At 39.5% G+C, this 13,655-nt stretch overlaps 1 protein-coding gene across 14 annotated transcripts in view; it reads left to right on the top strand.

The window, feature by feature from the left end:
- Positions 1 to 13,655, top strand: part of KMT2C (lysine methyltransferase 2C) — a 190,382-nt gene that overhangs the window by 135,597 nt on the left and 41,130 nt on the right. For 12 of the 14 annotated variants that reach the window (XM_068145968.1, XM_068145979.1, XM_068145978.1 and 9 more), the window contains 5 exons: positions 1,044 to 1,163; positions 4,504 to 4,634; positions 6,250 to 6,436; positions 12,406 to 12,510; positions 12,884 to 12,931. In XM_068145968.1, coding sequence (XP_068002069.1) covers positions 1,044 to 1,163; positions 4,504 to 4,634; positions 6,250 to 6,436; positions 12,406 to 12,510; positions 12,884 to 12,931 — 591 coding nt within the window. The remainder of the gene's footprint in view (positions 1 to 1,043; positions 1,164 to 4,503; positions 4,635 to 6,249; positions 6,437 to 12,405; positions 12,511 to 12,883; positions 12,932 to 13,655) is intronic. The other 2 variants (XM_068145982.1, XM_068145976.1) reach the window with 1 other exon arrangement.

Here is a 13,655-nt window from a genome sequence, read left to right as displayed (position 1 = left end):
TGTAGTCTTTGCAGTCATGAATACTCTTGACCAGTCCCACCCATCCTGCTTGCTGTAATGTGGGCCTTTTCCTTAGATTATGAATATAGTAAAGAAGGAGAACAGAGGCCATTAAATGATTGAGGAAATGAGTGCAAGGGACATTGTGAAAGAATTAAAGGAAGCATAAGTTACAACATGGTCCAGTTTCTCTTGCTTCTTTTGTAGTAGCTGAACTCTATCACCTTTTACCCTCCCCACACCCTGTCTCAGTAGGTCATGTCCATGTGTATATTGTCTTCCACGGTGGGCCTGCCCTGTGGGGGTGGTGGTACAAACCCACCACTTAACAGAAATGTCATTATTTATGTACAAACAATGTGTATGAACAAGCCTGTTATTTCTACTGTTGGGTCCTCAAGAGAAGAGTTTTGTTTGCTGAGAGTGTTTTTGGATCAGGAGTTGAGCAGCCATCAGTTAGTTTTCTGTAGCCAACAATTTCCCCGAAAAACGAAACAAACTTGAATCTGATGCATGTTTGTAGATAGACACAAGGCATCAGGAGGAGCACTACAGTCAATCTCTAGTGAAGGATTCTGAACTTCTAGGCAGTATGACATTATAGTTTTTATTTTGTCATTGGTCCTCCTCCAGTGTCATCATTTGGAGTACTGGGCTCTCTGGAACAATTTGTAGGTTTTTTCAATGGTCTTCTAAGGTTCTTCAATAAATTTCATTTGGTAGGGTGACTTTTAATTGTAATATGTCAGCTTGCCAAGGGAAGGGAAGACCTACATCTGAAAGTTGCCATGTTTGGTGATTTGGACTTCTTGTGGGTGTTTTACTGTCTTGCTGTAGATCTTTTTTGGTAATTAACTGTGTACCCACTGAGGCACTGCAATTCAGAAATGTTTCTTAAAACTGAATGAAAACTCACTTAAGTTTCTCAGATCCATTCTTAGACGTCTACAGATGCAGTAGTTGCCTTTTCCTTTATCTTAGTTCTTACTCTTTCTATGAAGCACAGCTGTAATCAATATACCGGATTTTTCCTTCTGTGTTAGGTATTGGTGGATTTATGGTACGTCAGAGAAGTCGTACGGGTCAGGGAAAGACTAAAAGATCTCTCTCCAGGAAAGATTCTTCTGGATCTGTTTCTGAGCAGTTACCTGGCAGAGATGAAGGTAAGTGCAGAAACTTACAAATTTTTAACTTCAAAAGTTTTGTTCATGCTTGATGAATAAAAACAATGTAACTCATCCACATAATTCTTTACTGTGAAGGTAGTGAACCACTGAAACAGGTTGCTCAGGGAGGTGGTGGAGGCTCCGTCCCTGGTGATATTCAAAGTCAGGCTTGACAGGGCTCTGAGCAACCTGATCTAGTTAAAGATGTCCCTGCTTACTGCAGGGGGATTGGACTAGGCGACCTTTAAAGGTTCCTTCCAACCCGCTGCGTTCTATGATTCTATGAGCATAGAATTCCTTCCAGACATGTGCCATAAAGAAAAAAAGGTTTTTGTGTTTCTCATGATGGCTTTATAAATCCAACTGAAAATATTCATTCCTTCATACTTAGGATTTCAGCAGTGCCCATGATTTACAGGGAGATAACTGATGAGGATATAAGGAGTGCTGTACAGTGTGCCAGCTCTTTAGCTTAGCTTTGACCAGTAGAACACAGAAAAATGTGTAAAAAATGGGGTAAATTTAGAGCAATCCTCCTTCTGATGAGACTTCCACCAGACATAGTCCTGATCCAGAGGTGTCTTCTGGACATTTAAATGTATCCATTCATGCTCTGTGAAGCCTTGTATTAGTGAGCTCAACAGGATGCTGTTGTTGGATGAAGAAAAACTTCCTTCTTATTTTCAGCTGAGTTTCATAAGCTACCTCTGTGATTTATCTTATGAAAAATGATTTGTAAAAATATACTTTATTAGTTTGTAATCCAGAATGATTCCTAGGGTTGTATTATAGTCCCCCATCAGTTCTTGTCTTTTTGCAGGGCTGAAGAATCCTGCTCTGGTTTCTCTCTTCATAGCAAAGCCATTTTAATGCCTCTGACACCATAGTGCTCAGTAGATTGGGCACCTAACAAGAAGTCAGGTTTTGTTTATGGACCTTCTTTTCTGGCTTGCTATGTGTGATTAGATTAAATTACTTCATCCATCTGTGTTTGTTCACACTATCTAATCTAAAAAATATTGAGTTATCATTAAGGTGAGATATGGAATATATATTCAGTTCAGAGCATTTCCTATAAAAAAGGAGGCAGCTGCTTCTATAAGTTAGCTGATACCATCTCAGAAGACTTTGGCCTTTGATTTCTCCTATTATTCTCTCCTGTTTGTTTAGCTATTGTGGTTTTAACCTTTCTATAGCCAGATAGTCTCCTGCTGTACATTTTTACAACACAGTGAAGACTGGATCTTTTCTGCAATATCCAAGTACTATTAAAAACTAATAGTTAAGTGTTGGCCTTAAGCACATTTGTAGAACTACATTATGAAGCCAACAAATGTTTCTTTCTGTCAGTGCAACCCAGTGTTCTGTTTAGGTCCCCCTGTTCAGAGGGGGTGTTGTAGCTATGTTTTTCTGCTTTGCAAATATACTTTTAGCGTAGAAGACAACGCTGTTTCAGGTAGGGCTAAAAATGTTGCTTTTGAGTTTTTTATTTCTATAGAGATCTGCTCCATTAAGTTAAAACAAAACCAGAAGAACCAAAAATCCCCAAACAAACCCCAAACCAACAGAAAAACCCAAGTGGCAAAAACATTCATTCCCCATTCTGGGTTAACAGTACAATGCACATTGTTAAAAAGTGGTAATCCTAAACAATATTCTTCAGTTCAAAATTTGAGCTTCTTTTTGTCTGCTCAGGCACAATTGCTGAAAGAAAATACAACTCAGAAAATCTCTGTGTGTTTTAAATCACCGTAGCCTGCTGAGGGCCTGCTTCCCTGCTGCCAGCACTCGTCAACCTTTACCATTTTTTTTGGCTACTCTTGTTGTGTTCCAGTCCCTTTCTCACTCTCAAACAATGCAGAGGTCACAGTATGATGAGCCTCATTCTACTTGCTATCCTCTGAATATGATAAAGAGATTATTACAGTATAAAGCATATCTGATTTTACTACCACAATAATACAGTTTCTTAAATAACTTCCCAGGGTCATTAACTTCACATAATTAGCTTTGGCACGACAGAAGTAGCAGGACTGAAAAAGTTCTGCTTTTACCTGCAATGTTTTACTTGCTCTCTTGAAATATAATATTAAATGATTGATGAGCACTGTGTGCTTCTGCATTTAGTATCACAGTATCACAGTATAACTAAGGTTGGAAGAGACCTCGAGGATCATCGAGTCCAACCTATCAACACAGACCCCATGACTAGGCCATGGCACCAAGTGCCACGTCCAATCTCCTCTTGAACGCCTCCAGGGACGGTGACTCCACCACCTCCCTAGGCAACCCGTTCCAATGACAAACGACTCACTCGGTGAAGATCTTTCTCCTCACCTCGAGTCTAAACCTCCCCTGGCACAGCTTCAGACTGTGTCCCCTTGTTCTGGTGCTGGTTGCCTGGGAAAAGAGAGCAACCCCTTCCTTGCTACAACCACCTTCAGATAGTCATAGAGAGCAATAAGGTCTCCCCTGAGCCTCCTTTTCTCCAGGCTAAGCAACCCTAGCTCCCTCAGCCTCTCCTCATAGGGCTGTGCTCAAGGCCTCTCCCCAGCCTTGTTGCCCTTCTCTGGACACGTTCAAGTGTCTCGATGTCCTGCTTAAACTGAGGGGCCCAGAACTGGACACAGGACTCAAGGTGTGGCCTAACCAAAGCAGAGTACAGGGGCACAATGACTTCCCTGCTCCTGCTGGCCACACTATTCCTAATGCAGGCCAGGATGCCATTGGCCTTCTTGGCCACCTGGGCACACTGCTGGCTCATGTTTAGGCAGCTGTCAATCAGTACCCCCAGGTCCCTCTCTGTTTGGCAGCTCTCCAGCCACTCCGACCCCAGCCTGTAGCTCTGCATGGGATTGCCGTGGCCAAAGTGCAGCGCTTGGCACTTGGACTTGTTAAATGCCATCCCACTGGATTCTGCCCATCTGTCCAGTCAGTCGAGGTCCCTCTGCAGAGCCCTTCTATCCTCTAGTAGAAACAGCAGTGCCACTTTGGAATATAATAGCTGAATAAATGTGTATTTTTTCTTGAGGGGCTTCATATTCTAGCCAGTTTGTTACTTATATGGCAATCTTTTCTTGTATTTAAAAAAAAAGTTTTTTACTTTTGATTGCAGAAGTGTTAGTGAATAAAACTAAAGGTGATTAATATGTAACTCAACATTGATGATCTGAGAAATACTACCTCACTGGGGTTATCTTTCAAATATCTGGATGAATGGCACCTCTAATTTGTCTCAGATTACTGATTAGCAGGGTATTTCAGATATACTGCCACTGTCCCTTTAGAGCAAGATACTGAGTGTTTTAATTATTTCTGCCTGAATGTTGCTTTTTAGGGTGGACAGAACAGCTGCCAGACACTCCAGTTGAGGAGTCTACCCCAGCTTCTGAAAGTACTGAGAAAATAAAAAAGCGATACAGAAAAAAGAAAAACAAACTTGAAGAAACCTTTCCTGCCTACTTGCAGGTAAAGTCGGTGCTGTGCTTCTTGTCTAGTTCTGTTCAAAAGCCTGATCTTTGTGTGTGTTGATTCATAGCAAACCAGCAATGTTCCTTTTCTCATTTTCTCATTAAAATGAAATTAGTTTTCTGTAAGGAATGTTCATCAGGTTGTACTGTGTATTAGGTGTGCTATACATAGCTGTACGTTATCTTACATCTCCAGTTCGCTGGCGTTATTTCTCGATGTATAGACCTCTACTTACTCAGAGAGAGGAGGCAAGGGGGAAAGGAAGCCTTTTTTCTTTCTCTGAACTGACACATATGCTCAGCATTCAGCTCTGTCTGAAGCTGATCATGCCATTTTCTCAAGATACTGATTTTTCATTTCAGCAGGTGATAGGACATGCTTTGATAGGGAAAACTTGTTTTGCTACAGTTTTGTGGGTTTGTATGGCTGCATCTCCCTACCACAATAATCTCTGCTCTTTCCACCCCATTAATTCTGTGATGTCCCTAGCAGGTAAGAGGTCAACAGTCATGGATAATAACCAGGATATCGATGATGATCAAGCAGCTTGCCTGGTTTATCTGTCTCTCGATGAGAACATTATTTGGCTCACTCTTCCCAGCCATCATTTTAATGAAAACTTTATTATCTTGTAGATGTTCACCAAACTCCATGACATATACTGTATTGGGATTGAAAACAAAGAACTGTCAGAGACACTGAACAATCTCTGTCTAAAAATTTCCTAAGCAGGGAAGTGAGTTGGAAAAAAAAAACACTTAAGCAACATTTCTTTTGGATGAATAAGGATAAATCTTGTTTTCTTAAAGCATGTTTTACTCCTTTAAACCATGGAATAGTTATTATATTTTTCTTTTGCTCATGTTGGAATAACTGATACTGAAAAAAATCTGTCCTTACCATTATTTGTAACAGCTAGATCCTAAATTAAGATTTTGAAAAACTACATGAAAACAGAAAAAGAAATAATTAAAATCTTACATAACAGATAAAAATTGGCTTGAAAATGTGATAGGTTGTTGTCAAATTACTGAGTGCTGAGGCTTAGGTGAGTGATAGCTGTTATGTAATCTTTTAAAAGACACTAATGTAAGTTAAACATCTTGAGGTGTTTTGTTACTGTAGTTAAAATTTAGGATAATTTAGTGATAACTGTGTGGCCCTCCTAGAATTTGGATGGCAGTGCACTTGCATGTTTGCTGTAAGTTTTTTGTCTGGCCTTGATCAAGTTGCCCAGTACCATACCCATTTTTCAGCTGTCCATTCTGTGCAGGGAGAAATATTCTAAGTACTGAAGATCTTGTGCTATATAACCACACTGTATTGATACATGGTCTGTGTCACATATATGCAAGAAGATTCTAATCTTTCTATATAATTTAAGGTGTGAATTTAATTATACAATGTTAATAATGTAGTTACCTCAGGTAAGTTGCATGTACACCTCATAGCCTGGAAGAGATGCTGCCTTACTAGAAGGCATGGGAGATTGAGACTGGTTTTATATTGATAGTAACTGCTGGCTTTTAAGTTTAACTTTGTTGATTACCTAGGGTTTTTTTCAGCAGACAGAGGGTTATTCCTACACTAAATCATTCTGTCATCTTTGCAGGAAGCTTTCTTTGGGAAAGACCTACTAGACACCAGTAGACAGACCAAGATGAGCCTAGATAATTTACCTGAAGAGTCACTTCCACTCTCATGTAAAACAAATCTGACCACGAATTTCCTGGATCCTTCATCTGACCCCCTTCTTAGCTCAACCTCCACTCCAGCTCAGGCAAAACTGGGACCTCAAGGTATGCAAAGCTGAAGTTAGTAATAATTCCTTAGTTTGATTTAGTTGTTGCAACTGGGTCTTTTCCACTCTCTTTTCCACTTTCCTTGCAATTTTCATCTGATACATTTTTCAAGATTCTGTCTGTTTGGCCTTGTAAAGTTATGTTGGTAATCAGTGATGCTCAGCTCAAGGGCTCCAGCTGTTTCAGAAAGAGCAGTGGATGGCACAACAATTGGCACTTCATGCAAATCTGAGGCTCCATGACTGCAAGCACCATGTCTATAAAATCCATGAAAAATTAATTCTATGTAAGAATACATACAGATCCATTATGGGAGACAACAGAAATACTCTAATTAAAAGATGCAGTCTAGTGAATATTAGTTGGATGACTGTCATCCAGCTTATATTTAGTGTTTTAGATTATTTTAGGTTGCCAGCCTCCTTGGAATTTTTGGTTCACCATGCCCTTTCTGAACATGAGTGCCCTTTCCAGGTACAGTTTGTAGCCTGTAGGCAATCTTGCTTTTGCAATTGCAGAACCTTACTGAAGTTACTGCTGAGAGTTTTGCAGATAGCTGAAGGGTTGTAAAGTGCTGCTGAAAGGGTAGCTTCACACAAAGGAGCAATTGAAAGCTTAAAGCCTTGCTGTCCCCTCCAAATTATTTGTTCCTCTGTTTTGTAGTATGTGCTGTTAGCTGCAGGTGTCTGCCAATCTTTGGGGTTATTTTTGGGGTTGGTTTCTTTTTTAATATACTGTTACTATTTCTTGTGTGTATTAGTTTATTTATGGTTAGTGTTTCAATTTCTCCTCACTACATTTCCATCTGAAAATATTTACACACACTGATACAATCTCCCCTGTCCAGAGTCGTTTGAAGAAAGGACTCTTCTTGGTGACTGTTACTCAGTGAAACCTGCAGAATAAAAAGCAAAAGGCTACATTATAATTAACTATTGATTGTTACACAGTTGAAATCGTGAGTAATAGGGAATGTAAAAGTGAACTTACCCTGAAAGGAAAACCACTGCCCATGGAGTGTTTCAATTGGTTCCACCACTACAGGAAGATATGCTCACATAGACACTTTTTCACCTCAGTGTTCTTTTGAGGCCAGAGAAATAGAGATTTGAAGTCTTTGCTGGGCTATCTGAATGCAAGATTCAAGTCACTAATGGTCAAGTATTATGGTAGTATGAAGTCTTAGAAATACATGAACTTGGATGTTAATGTTCTGTTTTTTCTGAAGCTTTAAAGGAATTTTTAACGAAACTGTTCTTTATTCATGAGCCAAGTTGTTAAAATGTCATTTCCTGTTCTTTTTATCCAGAAATAAAACGTAACAAAGTGGTTCTTGAGAAGTAAATTACTAGCAATGGTTTTGGTGGATAACCTACTATCTTCCCCATGTTATATATGAGAGACTCAAAGGACAGCCTTAGGAATGTTCTCAGCAATTGTCTCTCAACTGTTCACATTTCCAGCCAAAACTGTGTCCAGACGGAGCTGTTTGTTGTAGTTGGAGTGCCAGCGGGTGAAGTCATCTGCCAGTATCAATCAGTTCCAGGGCAATTTTACTTAACTCTTTCACTGTAACTTTGTGGGAGACATTTTCACAATAGCATCTACATGTGTGAGAGAGTTTGTTTCATTTTGAGTTGTACAGAGCCTGGTAAGTTGCCTAAATGCTGAGCAAGCAACAGTTCCTCTTCCTTTCTGGCTGGTAATACAGGGGGACTGGAGGTAGCAAGAGTGTCCCAGAGCAGCTGTGGTATTTTCATTGTTTTGATGAAGACCTGGCTTTGGAGCAGGAACAACATGAGCTGCTTTATTCACTGCACTGGCAGGCTGTAGGCCTGTGTTATTTTCCCTCGGTACCATTTCTCACAACAATTGCTGACTCCTGTGAGAGTCCTTGCTTAACTGGATAGGTCTTTTCCACAAGCAGTGTTCTCTTGGAAACTCCACTTGTTTAATCTCGGGATTAAGGGTTGGGTATACTTGTTCATCTTCCAAAGAGCTCTCCAGCATCTAATGACATTATCCAATCTACTATCTACTTTGCTTTTCAGTATGTGCACAGGACTGATAGGGGCTTGAACAGTGACAGGTTTATTGTGCTCATGAACTAACAGCATTTCTGTGACATATTCTCTATTTGCTCTTAGAGCTTGGTTTAAGGGTAGCTGAAACTTTTGCTAGACAGGATTGCAGTAGTGATGTGGATTAGCAGAGCCAGCCAGAAAGGGGTTGTGGTGTCCTCTGTTTACTATTAATTTCTAGTAACTATGACTGAAGTGAGCTTTAGGCTCCTGGTCTTGATTTCTGTCTGGCAAAGAGGTTGCAGTTTTTATTTTCAGTTACCAGACTCATCTTTCCTGTGTTTTTATAATGTGGTGGCACATTGCAAAGAGTGTTCTGTAGGGGACCAACCCTCAAAATCCTTTCCAAGACAGTGCTAGAGCAGAGTGCAAAGGCATGCCTCTGGGAACACAGAGCACCAGATCTCCAGGGTCTCGTTGGCAATCCATGGGTGAAGTTAGTGTTGGTGATTGGGATCTGTTGCATCCTGAGTGGACATCTATATCTGTCTTGATTTTCTTGATCTGGTTGTCCCTGGTGAAAAAGAGGCCACTTATTGAGGTGTGTTCTGTGAAAGCTCTGGTAGTGTAATGAAATGAGGTCCTTTCCAACCTAAGTTATGCTGTGATACTGTGAAATAGCTTAAATTCAGTGTATTTTTATCTAGGGATGCTGGAAAAGTCATCTCTTCAAGTAGGGTCCCCAGAGAATGCTAAAGAAATTCTTCCTAGACAAAAGGAGAGGAGTCATCTCAGTTCCTGTGTAACTGAATTCAAATGCTGCTGTGGGACATTTCATAACTACATGTTGTGCTACCTGATCAAACATCTTAGGGTGGCTGCAGCCTTGGGAGAGGCAGCTTTATTCATTTACAACCTCATTAAAAAAAAAGTAGTAAATATATTGGAGGAAATAGGATCATGAGATAGCAGCAGAACTGTGCTTTTTTAGAGATCCAGCACTACAAGCAAATTATTAGCTTTTTTGCTTTGTCTTAGTTTTCATCTTCATTCTAAAAGAGTCAAATTAATGAGCAGCACTGAGCTATTTATTTGCAGCAGATGTCAACCAGCTATTGATTCTGACGGGAGGCAGCTGACTAAAGTGATTTAGTTGTTTCCAAGATAATATTTAGCACACATGGAATTAAAATGAGGAAAAAAATAGAAGAAGAATGTTAAAATATGCTTTACATTAGATGTCTTATGTGAGACTTCTGGGTGATAGAGTCTCTCCCTCTGCTGTCACCAATACTCAGCGTTTTTGTAGACTTAACAAGCTCCATTTTGAAAGCAGGTATCTTGGTTTTTTTTCCAACATACTAATCTCATCAGAAGGCCATTACAGAATTTGATTGCCTTAATAGTTAGGAGCCCTCTAATCTGAAGCCTGAATTTATTCATGGCTGGTTAGTAGCCACGGGTTGTAAACTCTTCGGTTATATCTTTCCGCTTGAGCTCATTCTAGCTACTTATACAATATAATTATATTCAAATTAGAAGTTGGATTTTTAGGGACTGTTCCCAAGCACATTACTAGAGGCTGTGGAGAAAAACACAGTAGCATAAAATGCTACAGAACTAAAGGCTGCTTATTCTATTCTATTCTATTCTATTCTATTCTATTCTATTCTATTCTATTCTATTCTATTCTATTCTATTCTATTCTATTCTATTCTATTCTATTCCATTCCATTCCATTCCATTCCATTCCATTCCATTCCATTCCATTCCAGTCTTAGTGCTCCCTTCACAAGGACTTTTTACTCCCTGATGCCTGCCTGCTTTCAAGTACGAATTCAGGAAAGTTAAAGAATGGTTAGAGTCAATCCTTTGCCTACCAACCATCTGAAGTCATTAACATCGCCCTGCAGTGCCTGGTGTTAGTTACTTGCATAATTAGACCATGCTGCCAGGAGGAAGATAAGTATCTCACACCAAAAAAACCCCAAAACCCAACCCAAAAGCAAACCCCAGAACAAAGCCAAACCCCAACCAACCAGGTTCTGTTTAAAACCTTACATTTCATAGCACTTTTCATCAGATACATAAAATAACTGTACCCACAGTTTGAGGCAATTTTGTGATGCTTTTTAATACTCCTACTGGTATCAATGGGAGCCATATTCTTTATGTAGATGTAAACTGGTCTGCACTGGCAAATTGATCCCCTGAGTGGCAAACATGATTTAATTAGGATGGTATCATCTTGTATGCATTACAAAGGATAAAAATAAAGAATAAAAACTGCTAAGTGAAGAAAAATCATTCTCTTTGGCTTTCAGTCATTGTAGGAGGGAAAAGGTTGCTTCTGCAAAACAACAGAAGGAACTATCTAATTCATTGTAAAACTCAACAGCTTGGAGAGTAGCATCATGATATAAGTAAATCCGTGACACTAGTTGTCTGAATTAAGCTATAAATGCTTTCCTGGGGCAGCTGGGTTTTAACAGTGGGAAAGATACTGGTATATGTGTGAAATCTCTTTGTTCTTCGACTTCCTAGTCCCTCTTCAACCTGCCCACATTTATTTATTTCCACTTTGTACATTCTGTGATTTATATTAATCCCTTCTCTCTGTTTAATGATATATGTATTTGCCAGCTCATCATGTTTCGTTGGCCTGGCAGTGATTGCTCATGTAGTCACAATAGTCTGCAGTTGTCCTGAACAATATTTTTCTCAACTTTTATTTCTCTAACAATTTTCTTCAGATGTTGCACATCTGTAATAGTCCTTAAAAAAACCTAGTTAATAAAACCAGATGGGCCATTTGGATTAATTTCTCTCTAATGGATTGTATGTCAAGAAGATAATCATATCCAGAATTTATTATTTAATATTAAATAATTTATTGGTAGGCCCAAGCCAGTTTTTTCCTAGACAATAAACAAACATGAGATTTTTCTACCTCTGGCTGTTCTCACTTCTTCAGGATTTCCTCTGATCTTAAAATAGCATCTCAATTGTTTGTGGGGTTTTTTTTCCCCTCTTACTACTGCTTCTTAGTCTTACATTTTAATTATCTGTCAGGGTGCAGTAACTGGTTGCTCTGTAGTCTTAGGAAAGATGATGGTGGTAAGAGAAGTAACTGATGACTATTTTTATTTCCCACCCCCCCTTTTATTAATTAATATTCCCTGTTGAGCTGCTGTGAGCTGTGTTCTTTATAGAACCTGCTTGTTGACTTCCACATTGACAGACCTCTCTGTCTTAGAGGTTGCAAGTATCTGAAGGGGGCCTACAGGAAGGCTGGGGAGGGACTTCTCAGGATCTCAGGTAGTGATAGGACTAGGGGGAATGGAATGAAGCTGGAGGTGGGGAGATTCAGGCTGGATGTGAGGAGGAGGTTCTTCACCATGAGAGTGGTGAAGCACTGGAATGGGTTGTCCAGGGAGGTGGTTGAGGCCCCATCCCTGGAGGTGTTTAAGACCAGGCAGGACGAGGCTCTGGCCAGCCTGATCTAGTGTGGGGTATCCCTGCCCATGGCAGGGGGGTTGAAACTAGATGATCCTTGTGGTCCCTTCCAACCCTGACTGATACTATGATATTATGATTAGATGTTGGGTTTTTTTTCCCTGTGTCATGTAGTCTTTCTTCCACATGACTGATGGCATTTTTACTTTTACTCTACTGGAGAAAACACTAAACAACCTAAGCATGTGAAGGTGACTGCAGTACTGGATGGGAGGGCATGCAGGTCACAGAATGATAGGGGTTGGAAGGGACCGCTAAAGGTCATTGCAGTCTTTCAGCTCAGAGTGACTTGCAGTCCACAACATACTGTAGAAGGCCCTTGTAGCCTGGTAGACAGGTGTTTGCTGATATACTACAGCTTGAGCTATAAACTCAAAGTCATGTCTAAATGCCACGACTGATTGATTTCATTTATTGCATCTTACACAGGTAGCACCGATGATCCTTTAGCCGATCTTTCTGAGGTCTTAAACACTGATGATGATATTCTTGGGATACTTTCTGATGATTTGGTAAAGTCTGGAGATCATTCAGGTATGTATGGTTATAATGTCTCTCCAGTATTTGTTGTCTTTCTTTTTCCTCTTAATTGTAGCTATATGTGTTGTGTTGTATCTATAGGTTATGCTCTAGGTGGTTTCAGATACAATTTTCATTACCTTAAGAATGTTTTGGTTTGAGATGATTTTGTTGTCTTCTATCCAAAAAAAAGAATAATCCCCAGTCTTTTCAACATTTTATTTTACTTGGCTCTTTGCTTTGCTGCTTAAGAGAGAATAAAATGTAGCTGCTGTTGTCTATCATACCTGCATAGCTTTTTTTCAGCATGCAGCTTTTTCTTTACTTTTTTTGTTTTGTTTTGTTTTCGTGTTATAATCATCCATTTTATCTGGTTTGGGTCCTGTAGGTCTTGATTTATGCACTTTCCAGGTTGAGAACTCACCCTCCCCATTTGGTAAGAAACTAAACAATGGATGATCCATGGTTAGAAGTAGTCATCTTTCCTAGTGGTTTTAGCTGAGAGAACTGCATGTGTAGAGACTAGTACTCCTTTTTGTTGTGTCACTAATTCATGCCTTCATTTTCCACTCTTTCCGTGGTGTTTGAGTCTAACACGAGCTATGAATTCTGCACTCCGCGTGTAACTGCATCAGATTTTGCTTACAGCTTTTAAAAACCTTCCTGAGTTTTTGTGTTTCACAATACAAACCCATGCATTTTCTTGCTGCCACTGTTAATTATATTATTACTCCTAGTGGTAGTGTGTAGTTGTTATCATAGTGGTATCTTTTGTAAATTAAAAACGTTTTAACAATGTGAGTATGCTAAAGCATGAATAAACCAGCATCAATCTCTTCGTTTCCACTGGATACTGATTCATCACTTTATGTAAAACACAGGTTGGCAATAAGTAGAACAGCATGTTTCAGTATTTTAAATGTGTTTTTATTTAATATCTAATACAGAAATCTATTTTATATACTGAAGTGTGAACTTTTGGGTTTGGTTTTTTTTTCCCCTGAAGATCTTTCTCTTTTGAGAGATTTATTGACTTGTAAAGGATGTTAGGAAATTTATGCAGTAAGTTATGCTTTCTCAGCACCAAAAATCACTTGGTCTGGAATTTTCAGTAGTCATTTTTGAAACAGAAACTTCTATAACTTGTTTGATATTGAGCA

Source organism: Melanerpes formicivorus, unplaced genomic scaffold, assembly GCF_026170545.1.
Source record: "Melanerpes formicivorus ecotype bairdi unplaced genomic scaffold, bMelFor1.0.p_v2 SCAF_13, whole genome shotgun sequence".
In the NCBI taxonomy this organism is placed as follows: Eukaryota; Metazoa; Chordata; class Aves; order Piciformes; family Picidae; genus Melanerpes; species Melanerpes formicivorus.
This window is presented reverse-complemented; position numbering and strand designations above follow the sequence as displayed.